The following is an 18,084-nucleotide window of genomic DNA, read 5'->3' on the forward strand; positions in this document are numbered from 1 at the left end:
CAGAAGTAATTCCTCTTAATTGTCACTTATGACCGAACAGAAGTGTGTGGTGATGTATTTATATGCAGACTCTTCCCTCTCTGCATGTATTTTCTTATTAACTTCTTATTTTCAGTGTTAGGCGTGTTTATGGGCATGCACCCCCGCAGTGCTCAGGTGAGGTTGAGGTTTTATTAAAAGATAGCGGGTGCCAAACTGTAAGCAGCAGGCATCCAAGAGACGCAGTGCTAATAAACGCAAATATAATAAGACGAAATGTCAAACAACTGAATCTGGAGTTGGCTTTTCGATTACAAGCATGTTCACAAACAGTATCTCACAGTCCTGCATACTATACCTTTAGGCCTATGTATTTAGGCCTGTAACATACGATAACATAGCAGTTTAGAGGTAAAGAACTCACGGTCATTGTCGTGAATGATTTGGAAATTCTTGACCGAGGCCTGAGTGACTCTGCCGTGGAAGTTGAGCACGTAGGATTGTGTGTCATCGTTCCACACGGGCGTCTTGTTGTGAAGTTCGATCACGCTCTCTGTGTTCTTGTTCTGCCACCTGGCCAGCAGTGACTCATGGTCCTGTAGTGAGGAACAAAATAGAATAGCTTCGGACATGGACATCACAGACATCAGATCAATTATGGAAGTATTAGAAGAGGTCAGCGCAGATGTGGCTGTTGAGAAAGGAGGTGACACATACATTTCGTGGGCGAATTGACACTCTCTCGTGGTCCATGTTCATTCCAGGAATGATGACACTCATTTTGCGAGGTCCTTTGAATCCTAAAACATTGGTTTCCTGGAGTGAAACAAAGATAAAGTGTACTGTGTAAACATGTTCACCCAACAAACTTGCAAAGTTTTAATAGCACATTACAGTATATTATTATTGTGAACATCACATTTCGGCTGAAACTGCTTTAAATTAAATACACATTTTTATCACAAGAGACACATTCACTATTGATCTGAAGAAATATACACTTTGCAATCTACTGTACTTAGCTGGTGCAACTTCCGATAAACATTTTATTCATATACTGTATGTAATTTGTGATGACTGACGACTACATCATAATCAAGCAAATGCAATATTCTTGTGGGCTATAGATAGTATCTGTCTGCCATGAAGGTTAAGGCCATGCTGCTGTATAAATATTCAATTGGATTTATACATGCACAGATGATAACTTGATTACAGCCTGATTATGGCAATGCCCTGACTCCTCAGTTTGTTGCATGAATGTCTTTATCTGATTATCTGACTCTGAATGAAACTCTGCGTTTCAAAGGCCACCAGACACATTAAGCTGGATGTTGCCTTTCAAAGCAGATTAAATTACATATGCAGTAGGTCTCCTGTTGGCTCCTTTATACCTCTGACATAAAATCATTCAAATGACATCATACTTTCAATCGTGCAAACCTTAATCAACTATCTCTGTATGTGTAATCACACTGAATTATCATCTTACTGCCAGCTCATTTATCAACATTCATCTTCAAATATTAGAGAAACTGAGTGCAGCTTGGGGGTTAAGAGCATTTTGACAAACTCACATAGCAAATGGCTGCTAGCTCTTGACGCAGGTTGCTAGCTTCAAGGCTGGTGGTGCTCTTCATGGGGTTCAGGCCGCTGTCGTATACGGTGAACTTAGTTCCCATGAGGTTAGACCTACAAGGAAAACAGGACAGATTGAAGAGATCTGTAGATTTAGTTGCACATATCACCAGCTAAGCTGATACAATGGAGGAAACTGTGAGATTCATCCTTTCAGAGTCAGTTTATAACATAATAAAAAGGAACAGCAGCCATTTTAAATACTCCACTTCAGGTCACTTTGGTTGGTGTACAGTGATATAGTTGTTGTGCTCTAATGGAGTTTGTTCATGTGAGATTGGGGCACAGCAGGAATTGATAGCCTGGCTTCCCAGCAGGAAGGTGGTCAGATCCAGCACCTGACAGAGGGAGGCCGTGGGCAGTGCTTTGTCCTTACTTGACTTCCTACCCTAGATGAACGTCGAAACAGCTTGCTCATGACCATTTTCAATGGAAACAGAAAGTCTATCTATGTTGTGAAAAAGCATTTGTGTATTAAAGAATAGAAGAAATCTTCTGGGGTGCTATGGAGTACAGAAGAGAGTAGACATGTCCACTTGCTGCTCTAGGAGAATGTGACTTAAATATATTTCTTTACTGTACAGTTATGCATACTAATAGTCAAGGACAATTTATAACAAACTTTAAAAACCTCTAGCTAAATCAGTCTGATTCTTAACCGACCACGATGGGGTCCATGTCATTGGTCCGACAGCCCATTAGTCCGATGGTCTGTGGTGCTGAACGGCTCCCGGCGGGCGTATTTCTGCCTTGATGGTGCGCCGCGACCGGCTCTGGGTCAGCTGGGAAAGGCTTGAGGCGAAGCAGGCTCACAGCTTATGTGTTTGTCACTTTCTTTTTCATTTTAACCCACACCATGATCTTTTCCTGACCCTAACCAAGTGGTTTTTGTGCCTAAACCTAACCAGACCAGACCACAGGGCATCATGATGATATCGGAACAATGGGACTTCCGAACAATGGGTTTAATATGGTCGGAACAATGGGATGTCGGACCAATGGGCTGTCGGACCAATGGGCAGTTCCCCCACATTCCCCAAAGTTCTGCCTGTAGTGAGGAAAAAACTGCATTGTAGCTCTGCTATTTTCTATACTGCAGTACAAATGCAGTATCATTAGCATCACTATGAAAGGCTGTTTCCTAATCCTACCAAATATGGCAGTATCCAGTTGCTTTATGCGCAGACACTATCATTAATATTGTGAACCCGTGTAAATAATTTCTGCATTTATGTAGTGCTATCAGTTGCAGATATGCTTCCCCACACAGCACATTTTCTACAAGGCTGGGCATTTCTATTCAGAAGGCAGCGCGGTGGTTAAGCACTGTCACCTCGCAGCAAGAGGGTTCTGGGTTCAAACCCAGCTTAGCTTGGGGAGCTTCTGTGTGGGGTTTGCGTGTATACCCTGTGTTAGTGTGAGTTTTTCTCTGGGTTCTCCAGCTTCCTGCCACAGTCCAAAGACAAGCAGGTCAGGTCAATAGTTCCCTGTAGGTGGTTGTCTGTCTCTGTGTGTCAGCCCTGTGATCGTCTGGGAACCAGACAAGCCTCTGACAGTCCTGTCCACCCTGGTAAAGCAGTAAAGCTCCAGAGGAACTATAGTGTGAACAGAGAGAGGACTGAGGCTCCCTCAGAGCTGAAGTCGACCAGACAGAGAAATTAATCCTCTTTCAAATGAACTGACAATGTGAATACAAAAAGAAGTGAGTGCCTTTTCTGTTGGTCCAATTTTCAATCCACTTTAAGGGTGCTTTTACACCTGCCCTATTTGGTTCAGTTAAAATTAACTCAGGTCAGTTTTTCAAGTTAGTACGGTTCAGACTGGCTGGTGTGAAAGTTTTCAATCGAACCTTGGTGTGGACCGCACAACTGAACCGAGACCGCTCAAAAAGAGATGTCGGTCCGCTTCCAAACTGACTCTGGTGCAGTTCATTTGTGGTGTGAAAGGAAACAAACCAACCACAGGATTTTATGAAAGCAGATATGTGATTTTAACAGGATTTCAACAGCTAAACCAAAAATAAACTGCTGATCTGCTGATCATGTAACCATGGTAACACATATGAACCTCAGTGAGGCTATGTTCCCTGATTAAAAAAGCTGTTAAAATTACCATCACTCTATCTGACTCCATGTACTTCGACTGTTAATTAAGTCTATTAAAAAGTGCGTGACAGTGATCCCACAGTATTAGGCCCCGAATCATCTCTGTACAAGACGCCTTCTTTTCATCCTGTCTCTGTGTTAGTCATTATTCATAACATGTGATGGATTTGCAGCCTAATAATAGCCTACTAATAACACTAACAATCAGTTATCAGTTATTTACAAATATAAACATTTTAAAAGCATTAAAGTGCTGCTGCATAAATACTTTCTAATGTCACAATGGAGGGACAACTACGCAGGTTGATTTTAGCGCTGCTCATCGTGGACTATATTGCTGTCATTGTTCATTTTAGTCAAACCATACAGTTTGAAAACGAGGTGCAGCTCCAACTAGAAAACAATGTTTTGATGCATTGGATGTGCTGAATGTGCATATTAAGGCAGTACAGGAGGAGGTGCACATTAATAATCCTCCAGGACTGTAACATGCTCATGTTTAACCCAAACAATGTGTCATGTGACTGCAGTTGGTTCGGAAACCAGTTTGGTTATAACTGGACTGAGACCACCTCTTCAAGAAGGTCTCAGTCCGGTTGTTTTGGTGCGCACCCGAGTGCGTTTGCTGTGTTCACACCTGCCCAAATGAACCGCACTTAGGGTGCAAACAAACTTGAGTTTGATTGAACCGAACCAAACAGGGCAGGTGTGAAAGCACCCTAAAAAGGACAATATGCGAAAAAACCTCAAAGTGAACCAAAAGTGGACAGAAAAGGTACTTATTTCTATTCTGCAGACCAGTCGTCAGTAGAATGGTTACTTTTGTGAGATCCTCACAGTAAAGGGCGCGTATCAAATATATATGAGAAACTCTCCCAGTTAACAACAATTGAAACTAGCTTGGCAGGATGATCTATAGCCAGACAACAGAAGAAGCCCTAGAACAGATTCATAAATCTTCAGTGTGTGCAAAACATGGCCTCCCGCAATTTAAGATAATACATCCCTTACACTGGTCTAAACAAAATCTCGGTTCAATATATCCAGAGGAAGATCCTTCACGTGACAGCTGTAGGCTCGCACCAGCATCATTGGCTCATAAGTTCCGGAGCTGCCCGAGGATATCAAACTACTGGAGCAATATTTCTCAGACCTTATCAAAGATTATGCAAATACCTATTGACTTAGATCCTTTGATGGCATTTTAAGTGCTATAGACTCAACCACTGTAAAGAACAGTGTGGAAGACATCATGGTACCATTTGTCAGCCTTCTAGCATGCAGACAGAGTTTACTTAAGTGGAAACAGAGATCTGCACCAACACATTCAAATCTAATGAGCGATGTAATGAAGCATCTGGAACTAGAGAAAATTTAATTCACTCTGAAAAAACAAAAGGAGAAATTTTACAAAATTTGGCAGCCCTTTAAAGACCGTTTCAATTATATGAAATCCTCTGACAAGGGTTAATGAAGACTACATCCATCACCTTTACTACCCCTCCCTGTCTGAGAGCAGTTTGTTTCTTTTGTAGTGTTCACATATGTGTAAAAAATGCTGACTCATCACTTTGAGTCCACATGGAGGGCTGAAAGAGACCAAGTGTAAAAACACAGTCATATGGGGGTCATGACACAAGTTATTCTCACATCATGACCTTTGGATTACCTAATTTTTAAAATGTTTTGTTTATACCATACAGGTAATATGACCTGCAAAAATTCTGGGGAGATATAGATTCAGCAACGCTCTAAAAAGCAGCATTACTACTGATATGTGAGCAGCATGATTAATCTAATTACATCAGCACAATGGGATATTACATTGTTTTATTTTGATCCTGACCAACTTTAATTTCTGATGAGAAATAATTATTCATCTAATTATGCGCTTTTCGCATTTCTCAGTTATACTCATATTAAGTCAAGGACTGTGAAATCAACCACTGTAGTCAATTACACAGTCTTAAACAACACAAAGGTACTACTACTGTAGTGGTTTCCACATATGTGTGCCTCGTTTGTAAGTAGTACGGCTTTGCAATTGCTTTTGAAAGCCACAGCTTCAAACCGCTGACTGTATACCTCTTATAGTCCATACCTCATTTAGGCCAACCCCCTCAAGGACTCTTGAGAAGCACTAGATGAAAGGTCACTGTTCATTTAAATTTAGATCGCCATCATTCAAACGGGACCGTGATTGCACAGGTTTGAGCAGCGCATCGACCAATGGTCAGGCCCGCTCTGAAGATTAAAGGCTGCACAGAGCTATATTTGATTAAACTCCCCAGGAGTTTCCATGGAGCCACTAACGCAGCCTTGAAGCTGTCTCCAAAGATTATGTCTCGACTCACTTCCTGCATCTGACTGTGGCCTTAAACGTTACAAGAATTTACAGTGAACATTATGGCTCGCTGTACATTTATGAGGAAGGTATATATTTTTTTAAATGAGAGGTGAATTACAGATTTTTTTAAAACCTCACTGTTAGGTGTTACTCATACAGTTATTCATATTTATATATATATATTTTATCACATTGACTCTAAATGAATTATTTAAATATGGAAATGTATTCTATCCACCCATCTATCCATTTTCATCCGCGGTCGCAGCGGCAGCAGGCCTAGCAAATCATCCCAGACCACCCTCTCCCCAGCAACACTTTCCAGCTCCTCCTGGGGGTCCCTGAGGCGTTCCCAGGCCAGATGAGATATGTAATCCCTCCAGCGTGTTCTGGGTCTGCCCCGGGGCCTCCTACCAGTGGGACATGCCCGAAACACCTCCAGTGGGAGGCACCCAGGAGGCATCCTGATCAGATGCCCAAACCACCTCCTTTTGACGTGAAGGAGCAGCGACTCTTCTCTGAGCTCCCTCCGGATGTCCGAGCCACTTACCCTATCTGTAATCAATGTAATATATTCTAGTTAGATTAAATACCCATTTAATATTAATTAAACAACTGTATCAACACTAAATACAGGGCCTTAAGCAGGGTACAACAACCTTTACTACCAGAAGAGCCATTTTTGGTCCAAAAAAATTAATTAAATCTGCCTGGAGCCACGGGCGGCAGGGTGGTGTGGTGGTTAGCACTGTCGCCTCACAGCAAGAGGGTTGCCGGTTCGATCCCGGGTGTGGGAGCCCTTCTGTGTGGAGTTTGCATGTTCTCCCCGTGTCAGCGTGGGTTCTCTCCGGGCACTCCGGCTTCCTCCCACAGTCCAAAGACATGCAGATTGGGGACTAGGTTAATTGATAACTCTAAATTGTCCGTAGGTGTGAATGTGAGCGTGAATGGTTGTTTGTCTCTATGTGTCAGCCCTGCGATAGTCTGGCGACCTGTCCAGGGTGTACCCTGCCTCTCGCCCGATGTCAGCTGGGATAGGCTCCAGCCCCCCCGCGACCCTCAAGAGGATGAAGCGGTTAGAAGATGAATGAATGAATGAATGCCTGGAGCCACAAAATATATCTAAGGGAGCGATCACACCGAGATGAAACACCAGAAATGCGACGCCAGTAAAACCATTGTTTTTCGTATGATACAAGCGTCTTTTTAAACAGGCGTTTTCCCGGCGTCTTTTTAGACACACATTTTTGTAGACGCTTCTTTTTAGATGCTTCTTTTTAGACGCATGCACATAGACGCTGAAAAGTTAAAATATTTTCAACTTTTTGAGCATCAGATGCCAGTAGCTAGCGCGCATTGAATAAGCACTTCCAGCATTTCAAGCGTCTTTGAAGCGTCTGCGTCTCTAGCGTCTCATTTCTGTGTGATCGCCCCTTAACCCTTATAATAAAGGTAACACAGCCTTATTAAGTCTGAATTGGCTTATCAACATAACTAATAGGTCTAATCATCAATATATTTAACCATAAGGTGGCTACTCTGCAGTAAGGTATTTATGAATATTTGGTACTTTGCAGCGGAAGTAAACAAATCTGTCTATGCACTAGACTTTTTCTTTTGGAATTGTAATTCATGGCAAGCTTCGCTACGGAGACTCAACACAAACCACCATGCTCAATGTTCAAGAGAAAAAGCGCCAGGCTGTAGACATAGGTATGAGTCACATTTTAGATGACGAAATGTTAAAACTTTTTTTTTTTCTTTTTTTTCAAAGTTCAAGAATCTCCTGAAGACATGTCGGCTTGTCAGCCTCACACAACTGTTGTCAATGCTCATAATGACCTTGACTGATAAAGTGCAGCCGGGAGACCGCGTAAGCATCACTGGTGTTTACAGAGCAACGCCCATGCGCGTAAACCCACGTCAGAGCACCGTGAAGTCGGTGTACAAGACTCACATCAATGCCATCCACTTGCGTAAGACAGATGAGAAGAGCCTACATGGTTTAGACGAAGAGGCTGAACAGGAGCTCATTTACACACTTTTACAATTGAGTAATGTAAGAATCACTTTAGGCCTACAACAATGATAAATGAAAATGTAAGTGTTAGAAAATAACCGTGATTCATTTCCATGTAGCCTAATTTTTGGTCAAAGCCACAGGGAGCCATTGGAGAGGGGCTACAAAACAAAAAAAAAAGTTAAACAAAGAATCATGTACAATGCTTACTGACTTACCTCAGTTTACCAATGAAGCTCTCTCCACCTCGAGACAGATCGGTGGGATCGATGGAGATGAGGTAATTTGATGTTTTACTCTTTTTCCTCTTCCTGCCTGCTAACAGGAACACCTGTGACGAGCCAAGTCAGAAACCAAATTAGCAAGTCAACCAGTTTGGATGCATGCAAAACAATCTCTTTTCACTGCATGAACTGTCCATTAAGCCTGTGGAAACTGTGCTACTTATCATTAGAAAATGACTGAATTTTCAGAGTTTTCACAATGCTTATTACTCCATTAGTGTTTGGATTGGTTAATTATGTTGCTGTTTACAGTCTCAGAGTTTCCGCTGCCTGACCCTTCTCACCTTCTTGCCGTCTTCTCTCTCTAGATGAAGGTAGTAGGTGGGATACATGCCTCGGTCCATGCCTTTCTTGTCTCTGGTAATTCTGCACTTCACTCTGACCCCCTGGGGCGCAGGTCGCAGAGAAAACTCTTCAAGGTCATCTACATCGACAGCAGGTTCATTGACTGGTGGAGTGGGTGCCGAAGCCACCTCCTGTAGGCGAAAAACAGCCCGCGCAGGGCGAGACCCCTGGTGAGATGGTGGACTGGTGAGTGATGCATTAGAGTTGACTTTCATTAGAACAGAGTAATGAGCCTGAAGATCAAACCATCCACCGGGACTGAGAATGAGCACACTGTGGCTAAAATAAGGAGCTGGTGTAGAGATGGAAGATTGAGTTGACTGAAGGGAAAGATTAGAGTGGAATGAGGAGCAGAGATGGCTATCGTGAGTACAATGCCAGCTGAGGTTTCACTCTGAACAGAGTGTAGAGGCTGTAGAGAGGATGTGTTTTTAAAGAGGGTTACATGGTTATCTGAGGGTAGTCATCTATTATCACACCTGAAATGGAGAAAAACAAAACCGGCATGTGTTACCTCAAATATTAGATCAAGTAGATCCAAAGCTGGCTGACTTCAAGTGATCAGAAGTATGCAAAATAATAGCATACAACCATAGGTGTAGATTTTGGGGGAGACACAGGGGACATATCCAACCAATGAAAGCATGACAGTAGTAGAGGACATTTATTTGACAAAATTAAAGACATATTCACCATAAATTGATGCAGAAACGGCTAAATTGGTGCATAAAATCCACCAGAATGCAGAAAATCAAGTGTTTGATGCTCAGATTTTCTGGCAAAGGACCTCCAAAACCTATTCCCTTGCTTACAACATGTTTTAAAAATACTTGGCAGTATGTTTGATTACATAAATTGCACAGAAATGCTTACAATAGCCCACCTGGGCCTTTATGCACAGCTCTCCGCCTCAGGTGTGTATCTTCAAACCAAATGGCAGTTTTTCCCTTTCAAACTGCTACAGGCACATAAGGTGTCTGTATGAGATGATTGTTCCACCACCTGAATAAATAAACAACAGGCCAGAAATTGCAAAAGCCCCAAATAATTTCAATACTGTCTGTAGAAGAAGAAAAGCCGAAGGGCAGCAGCAATTTATTTGTATCACATTAAGCCATAATGGTCTATAACTGTACTTTCAGTCATGGAACTTAAATAGAGTCCAGCTGAGCGACAAAATTGAATCTACATTTTCTCCTGCATGTCACTGACTGGTTAAAACTCTACTGGTTACTGGGCAGAATAAAGACGCATCATGCAGAGAGCACAAGTGCACGCTGTGAGATTCATGTTACCTTGCATGACTTCTTGCTGGTGGCCGAGCCTGGCCTCGTGTTGCTGTTGAGCTGTGAGGAACTGGAGCTGATTTCATCTTCGTCGTCCTCTTCTTCATCGAAATTCATACTGCTGGAAATACCTTCACAGAGAAAGAAAATGAAACAAGAAAGTGAAAGAAGAAGAAAGAAAGAGGTGTCACTTATTATTCACTGCAGTTTATTGGTAACATGAAACACTGTGATAATTGGAGCCAACAGGAACACATTCCCTTTTCATCACGTATAACATCTGTAAAAAAACATCTTCACAGTTTGAGGTTTAAATAGACTTACTTGTGCCCCATGTTAGTGAGTGCAACCAGGTCACAGGTTTCCATTAAATAAACCAGGTGTCAGAACTCAGTTGAGACACAGAGGGGTTTTTAGTAAATCTGAGCTCAGGTGTTATCAGGACTGTCTACTATTTCTTGATTTCACACAGTACTTATAATACAATATGATACGATATGATGCGATACAATGCAATACGGTATGGTACAATATATTTTATTGGCCCCCGTAGGGAAATTTGTCTTTGTAGAAGTGCAGAAGTGTGTGAGTCCAGTCATCCATGTTAAAGAGGTACAATGTGAATTATTTGGTGCCCAACAATACTGAGACTGAAATTTCATGTTGGTCCACTTGAGGCTTAACCTTAACCTTTTTAAAAATGTGGGAGAGAACAAACTCTGTTCATCTTATATAAAGTTGCAAATTACAGCCCTGAATAATAAGGAATAGGGTCAATGAATTCTTTTGCCAATAAATTACTTAATTACTTAATTAGCATTTTAGGATCAGGCACAAAACCATTTAGGGGCACGAGTTTCCAACAATGAACCTGCACCCACCCCCTCCAACCTCCCTCATACGAGGTTGAGGGATGGTAATAAGACCAGCAACATATCGGTTAATAATAAGAATGATGACTGAGGTAAATTAATGTAAAGCAAAGGAGAGAAAAAAGAGTGACAAATATAACAACAAATAAATAAATAATTAAATTAAATAAAAAACAATAATAAATAAAAATAAATAAATATGTATACACTTGTACCAAAAAACAATAATAAATGAAATGAAATTAAAATAAAAAATAAATTAAGATGTATACACTTATACCAAAAAAAAACAATGATAAATAAAATTAAATCGAAATAAAAAATTGAAATCCATCCATCCATCTTCTAACCGCTTCATCCTCTTGAGGGTCGCGGGGGGGCTGGAGCCTATCCCAACTGACATCGGGCGAGAGTAAGGGTACACCCTGGACAGGTCGCCAGACTATCGCAGGGCTGACACATAGAGACAGACAACCGTTCACGCTCACATTCACACCTACGGACAATTTAGAGATATCAATTAACCTGCATGTCTTTGGACTGTGGGAGGAAGCCGGAGTGCCCGGAGAGAACCCACGCTGACATGGGGAGAACATGCAAACTCCGCACAGAAGGGCTCCCCCACCTGGGATCGAACCGGGAACCCTCTTGCTGTGAGGCGACAGTGCTAACCACCACACCACCATGCCGCCCAAAAAATGTATGTATATATATATAATAATCTAAAATATACATATATTTATATTAGGAAAGGGGAAAGTGTACATGGTATGGGCCTCTGCAGTGCATTGTCAGTGCTCAGTGTCAGAATTGAAATCTCAATTGTTATATTCAATAATCATCTCATCCAGATGGTCAATCTGGGAAAAGAGAGGTCAGGCTCTTTACATAATTGCTCAGGGGCTGCCAGTAGCTATAAAATATATCTGTTGAGCCTCTTATGGAGAATTGTTTTTTTTTTTTGTTTTTTTCAACTCTAAGAAAGACATCGTATCATGCAGCCATGAAATAGGAGACAGGGCAAGAGGTTTATTCCATAGTAAGACTATTCTCCGACGGGCTATTAAAGAGGTAAATGAGCCTATGTTTGCTTGTTTTTGGACAAACTTCTGCCATGCCTGCTTCAGGTACACCAAATATAGTAATCTGTGGGAAAGGTCCTATTACTTGTTCTAATATTTCTGAAATAATTCTTAAATAAGACTTCCAGTACTCAGACTCAGACATGACCAAAACATATGGGTTAGACTGCAAGGAGACTGGGAGCATCTGTCATAAGTATCAACCATATCTGGGTATATCTTGGCAATTCTAGCTTTAAGAAATCTTAATAAAAGGATGGAATAATAATTACTGACATAAATACAGATAGAGGGAATAAATCAGAGACTGATTTCTTTTCAAAATCCCTGTTTCTACTTTTTGCAAAAACAAAACAAAACTAGTCAAGTCACTATTTTTACCATTTTATTAACCAAATTGTAGAGTACATTATATGCACTATCTAGTGTCCTAAAATTAACACTTCTTTTTGATAAACATCTCACAATGCAACACATTGTATTTGTACCAAACAGTGAAAGACTAAAGTGAAAAATATGATTTATAGGTGTCCAAAACGTCAATTTACTGCTCACAGCAGAGTAAATTATTAAGTGTTTGCCATGTAAGGAATAATAAATGAGTGTAATAGTGATCAATGTTTACATTAACTTAAAGAAACATTATGCTGACAGAAAAATATGTCAGCATCATATGTTATATCATTCACGCACTTGGTCTTAAAACGGCATTTCTATTTGCAGTTCTAGCATGATTCAGTGTGTTTCACCCTCCTACAAACACATCACAGCAGCGGACCAGAATGGCGTGGGTGTAAATGTGGACTCATGGTTGTGTTTTTGCAAATGCAGTGAGACAGTACCTTTCTTGAGCATGGTGACACGCAGATCCTGTTTACTCTGCGATTGAGTGCAGCTCATGACAGGCTCCGAGTCGCCATCCTCTGAGCTGGGGTGACCCACTGTCAGGATCTGGATTTGACCATCATCCTGCAGGGAAGCCAGGCCATCGATCGCTGCTGAGCCACAATCCCACAAGAGCAAACTCCATCAGAACTGTACAACAATCATTATCTCATGTCAAAGTGAAAATAGACACGTTTGTAGCTTTGATTTATGATAATAAATTAAATATTGATTGCACAATGACTATAATGACTGTAGAATAATGACACCATCAGCATTTAAACTGGCTCACTCACTTTCCCTGTGCATTTCTGTGTGTCACTGGGTATGATCTCCAGGGAAAATAAAGGTTGATTTACAGCACAAAAGATAGTGCGTCAACCATTGCGCAACCAAAATAAAAAGAGGATAGCACTTTTGTATCCCTGGTAGCTATCAGTAATCATCCCCAGGTACCAAAAGAGCATCAATAGAAGTTTTTTGCAGTTACTATCCCCAGTAGCGAAAATGGCGAACGGTGGAACAGCCGAAGCAACTGGGAAAACTATACATGCAGAAGAAAAAGAGCCCCACTGACAGAGGGGGCAAGGAAGGCAAAGAGGGAGAGTGACAAAAGCCGAGGTAAAATAAGAGTGAACATCAGACGGGCATTCACTCAATAGAGAGAGCTCCGGGACTTGAGAGGGTTCAAAAACGATAGTGAGTCAGTTGGCATTCTTTCTATTGAATCAGTAAGCAGTGTGTGAACTATACCATGGCTCTCAGGGGAGATCACTTTTTGATTTAATTAGGGGTGGTGAGGCTTGCGAGTGCCATAAAGAGAGGACTGACTGGGAAATATTTACAGCTGCAAGCATGTGGGTCTACTTGCTTTATGTCAGCACATCTGAACATATAATAACCCTTTAATTTCATTTTCTGTAGCCGCTTATCCTGTTGGGGGTCATGGGGGTCCTGGAGCCTATCCCAGCTGACATTGGACGAGAGGAGGGGTACACCCTGGACAGGTCACCAGACTATCACAGGGCTGACACATAGAGACATTCACACCTACGGCCAATTCAGAGTCACCAATTAACCTGCATGTCTTTGGACTGTGGGAGGAAGCCGGAGTACCCGCAGAAAACCCACGCTGACACAGAGAGAACATTCAAACTCCGCACAGAAGAGCTCCCCCAACCTGGGTTAGAACTTGCTGTGAGACGACAGTGCCAACCACTGCACCACCGTGCCACCCTATAATCAGTTAATGACCACATCAAACCTGCACACGAGCATCAAAACCAAAAATCACACCATGAAACGATACAACAGGGCACAGTACTCTGCAAAGTGATGTACTATAATCTATAGTTTATCCATAGAAATAAGACATGGACAGATCAAATATCAAAACAGCCTACAAACACACAAATGTATTAGCATTAAAAACAGAGCACACCAGGCTGCCTACAAGGGATCAGCGATTAAAGATAAATGCACAATAACTTCTCTGCTATTATCATCACTGAACATGCATTGAAAATAGCCTGACTCTACGCATGATCGATGATGATGAAGATACAGAAAAATCGAAAAGCATGGCAAACAAACCATATTGTCAATATTTCAGAGATCCCCCTAAAATTGAATAAATGTTTCAAAATAAATGTTTTCAAAGGGGCCCTGGCTCCCCTGTAACGCACCCCCTGTAAGTAAGGTGCAAAAACTGACGCTGACAAGTCGTCTGTTTCCACGTTAACACACAATAAATCACCAAAATGAGCCCCAGCAAAGTAAAACAAAGGCAGCTGTCTGTCATCACATCCTGCAGTCGACGCCTGCCTGAATGAATGTGATAACATTTCCACATCTCTGCTTTGATGAAGGTGTGGGTGTTTTGTGCTGGGTTCTTGTGTTTTAAGTAATTGTTTTGCTGACTGGCTTCACTTTTTGGCTTTTCGATTTAATTAGCGTCTAATGTGTAAGAGGGAGGAACTCAATGTCCATGCTGCCTCAGGCGTTCAAGCACAGTTCACTGCAGCTTCAAAACAACGGACGCGCTCCTCTCTACTTATCCTTATTTCAACTTGTACAGCAGAAGAAAAAAACAGAATAAAAATAATGGGAAAATATTTTTGTTGAGTGTAACACAATTGTTAGCCCGTCTAATCAGTTGGTTTCTCATGTGGTCCCTCGTCCTTTTTTACCTCTTTCACTCAAATATATGCATGTAGAAATCCAGTGTCTCATTAAATAGAATATTTCAATCCTGCTGGTGTGTTTTCATTATTGAAAATCTATGTAATTCATTAAAAAAAATACAAATTTAGCCTATGGTGCATGGAGAAGTTAATTTTTTTTAACATATTTCTGACAGATTAGTCATTAAAAAATCTGTAAATGTATCAACAACTTGTGTATTTTACTCCTTGATTAAAATTGCTGGAAGGCTTTCTAAGGACGGATGTGCATGTAGGAGGCAAGTCTGTTTTTAATATAGTTTCTTTAGATTTGGGTTTTGTTTTAATCCAAATGTATTTCACCGGTGTTGTGTTGCATATTTAATTTTAGATGCAGATATATTTATAGAGCAGCTTGATTACTCCTACTCCTATACTCATCTGTTCTGCAGCCCTGATGAAGCTGATTGCATAGTAGCTTGGTAAAGTAGCTCTCCTGAACCTGTGCGCTCGTGCTTGAGAAAATCAGAGAGTGAGACAGAGCGGGAGTGAGACAGGTTCATCAGCGGTGTTTGTGATGCTACTGGCCTGATTAATCTTTTACCCCAGTGGGATCGTATTCACTTTTTTTCTGGGGGGTTTTCTGGGACACAGAAATGAATTATGGCTGATTACTTTGTGTATCAGTTCCTTATTGTTCTGTAGTGATTCTCTCAGTTTACATGGCATATATGACCTATTACACTGCAGTGTCGGTCTGCAATAACATACTGTGAAAGCTGAAAAGCACAGAAGCAAAGAGGAGCAATCGCAGCATTGTAGATGAAGCTGGATTCACCATTTCATCACTCAGTTTTTCCTCCTCCGTCTAACGACTAATTTATGTCTCCACTTGTGTCGTGTTAGCGGGCTGACGGCACTCAGACGGTCATACATCATCACGCACAGTTGAGCTCTGACAGCCATGGCACCGCAGTGGTGGCCAAGGGGGCAGCTTCACTGGCTGTTTGTGTTGCCAGATGTGGCTAAAAAAAAAAATCAGCAGCCGCACCATTATGTGAGGATTGCAAAGAGGGTTTGAATAGACAGTTGCAGCTGCTGGATAAGCTGCTCTTTCATACTGTCTCCAGTGACTTAAAATCTGACCCTTTTTGTGTTTAAACAGGAATCAGTAAAGACCAGGAACAATATGCTTGGAAAAAATATTCTAATTTTGCCTGCCTGTTCATTCATCTCATTTCTATATATCTTTCACTCTGTCTACCCTTAATAGGCTGGCTGGTAGGCTGACCTTTGTGCTTCCCCTTCCTCTCCTTCTTGTCGCTGCCCGTCTGTGGAGTGGAGCTGGCCGATGCTTTGCCCTTTTTGGCTGAGCGGGGCGGCTGTATGTCCGCTATCACCTTCACCTCCTCCTGTTCAGCTTCTTGCACTAAACACAGGGATGGAGACGACCAGCAGCAGATGCAGGGTGATTAGAGCAGATGGACAGAGAAGGAGAGATGTGGAAAAGAGGGCTGAGAGCAGTTTAAAGTTTCACTGACAAAAAAGAAATTAGAAATATTACATTTAGCAGATAATAAAAGATCATACTATATAACTGTGAATGCAAATGCAAATAAGTACATAAATGTTTAACCTGACATTGTCACAAAGTTTAAATAATGCTGTGGTTATATCTGCTACCTACAAAAAAGCTGACAGGTGTAAGACATGCCCCTCTTTACAAAATTAAAGCTGCTTGGGAGCACTACTTAAATCTTTCACTGTGGGACGACATACAGAATTCAATCTTCAGGCTGATTAATTCAACATCCCTCTGTGCCTGTCATTGTCTGTTACAGTTTAAGGTTGTGCGCAGGCACTTATGTTCAAAGTCAAACTATCTCTCTGCACCCAGTTGTGAATCCCTGCTGTGACAAATGTAAAAGAGGTGAAGCCTCCCTCATCCACGTGTTCTGGATGTGTCCTAGCCTTGAAAAATACCAGAGGGACGTTTTCCAAACTGTATCCCTGATGCTCAATTTTGACACAGATCTAACCCTCTGGTTGCCCTTTAAGGCACCACAGGAGAGGACAGCGTGCACATGACTCCAATCAAACAGCGCATACTGTCCTTCGTCTCTCTTTTGGCCAGACGTTCAGTATTGCTAAGAGGGAAAGACGCTGCCCCGCCCACACACGCTCAGGGGCTGAGGGACACTGTGTCCTGTCCAAACCTTGAAAAGTTCTGTAACTCAGGCTGCAATTTAAAACAAAAATTCCAAAAAGTGTGGGGACCTTTACTGAGGGTGCTTTCACACCTGCCCTGTTTGGTTCAGTTCAGTTGAACTCAAGTTCATTTGCCCCCTAAGTGCGGATCGTTTGGGCAGGTGTGAACGCAGCAATCGCACTTGGGTGCGCACCAAAACAACCGGACCAAGACTTTCTTGAAGAGGTGGTCTCGGTCCGGTTACAAGCGAACTCTGGTGTGGTTCTTTGTGGTGAGAACGTGTTCCGACATCGATCTGCAGTCACATGACACAATGTTTGGGTAAAACATGAGCATGTTACAGTCCTGGAGGATTATTAATGTGCACCTCCTCCTGTGCTGCCTTAATATGCACATTCAGCACATCCAATGCATCAAAAGATTGTTTTCTAGGTGGAGCCGCGCCTCGTTTTCAAACTGTATGGTTTGACTAAAATGAACAATGACGGCAATATAGTCCACGATGACCAGCGCTAAAATCAACCTGCATAGTTGTCCCTCCATTGTGACATTAGAAAGTGTCACATTTGTCTTGCAATTATGCAACTTTGTTACAAAATAAGTCCCTGTTTCAGACCAAAGCAAGCGAACTCAAGGTCTGAAAGCACCCTGAAATACTTACAGAACCTTCGGTCAAAGTTATTTTCTCACTCTTGTTTCATCTTTCTCTGAATCTGTGTCATTCATACAATCTGTATGAGCTTATCAATTTCTAAACCCCTCTTCTCTTATTAATATATTTTACTTATTTTCCCTTTTTCTTTTCTAAATATAAACCCAGACCTCAAGCAACTTCCTGTGTTACTCCAGGGACAAAGCACCCTTATGGAA

General features: G+C 41.7%; 1 protein-coding gene across 3 annotated transcripts in view; it reads right to left on the reverse strand.

Annotated features, from left to right (window-relative positions):
- Window positions 1–18,084, reverse strand: part of tub (TUB bipartite transcription factor) — a 78,158-nt gene that overhangs the window by 3,996 nt on the left and 56,078 nt on the right. For 2 of the 3 annotated variants that reach the window (XM_050050597.1, XM_050050616.1), the window contains exons 4-11: window positions 16,297–16,434; window positions 12,801–12,956; window positions 10,014–10,135; window positions 8,658–8,849; window positions 8,308–8,420; window positions 1,557–1,671; window positions 697–795; window positions 404–575 (exon numbers count right to left, since the gene is read on the reverse strand). In XM_050050597.1, coding sequence (XP_049906554.1) covers window positions 404–575; window positions 697–795; window positions 1,557–1,671; window positions 8,308–8,420; window positions 8,658–8,849; window positions 10,014–10,135; window positions 12,801–12,956; window positions 16,297–16,434 — 1,107 coding nt within the window. The remainder of the gene's footprint in view (window positions 1–403; window positions 576–696; window positions 796–1,556; window positions 1,672–8,307; window positions 8,421–8,657; window positions 8,850–10,013; window positions 10,136–12,800; window positions 12,957–16,296; window positions 16,435–18,084) is intronic. The other variant, XM_050050608.1, reaches the window with a different exon arrangement.

This window comes from Epinephelus moara, chromosome 1 (genome assembly GCF_006386435.1).
Source record: "Epinephelus moara isolate mb chromosome 1, YSFRI_EMoa_1.0, whole genome shotgun sequence".
Taxonomy (NCBI): Eukaryota; Metazoa; Chordata; class Actinopteri; order Perciformes; family Serranidae; genus Epinephelus; species Epinephelus moara.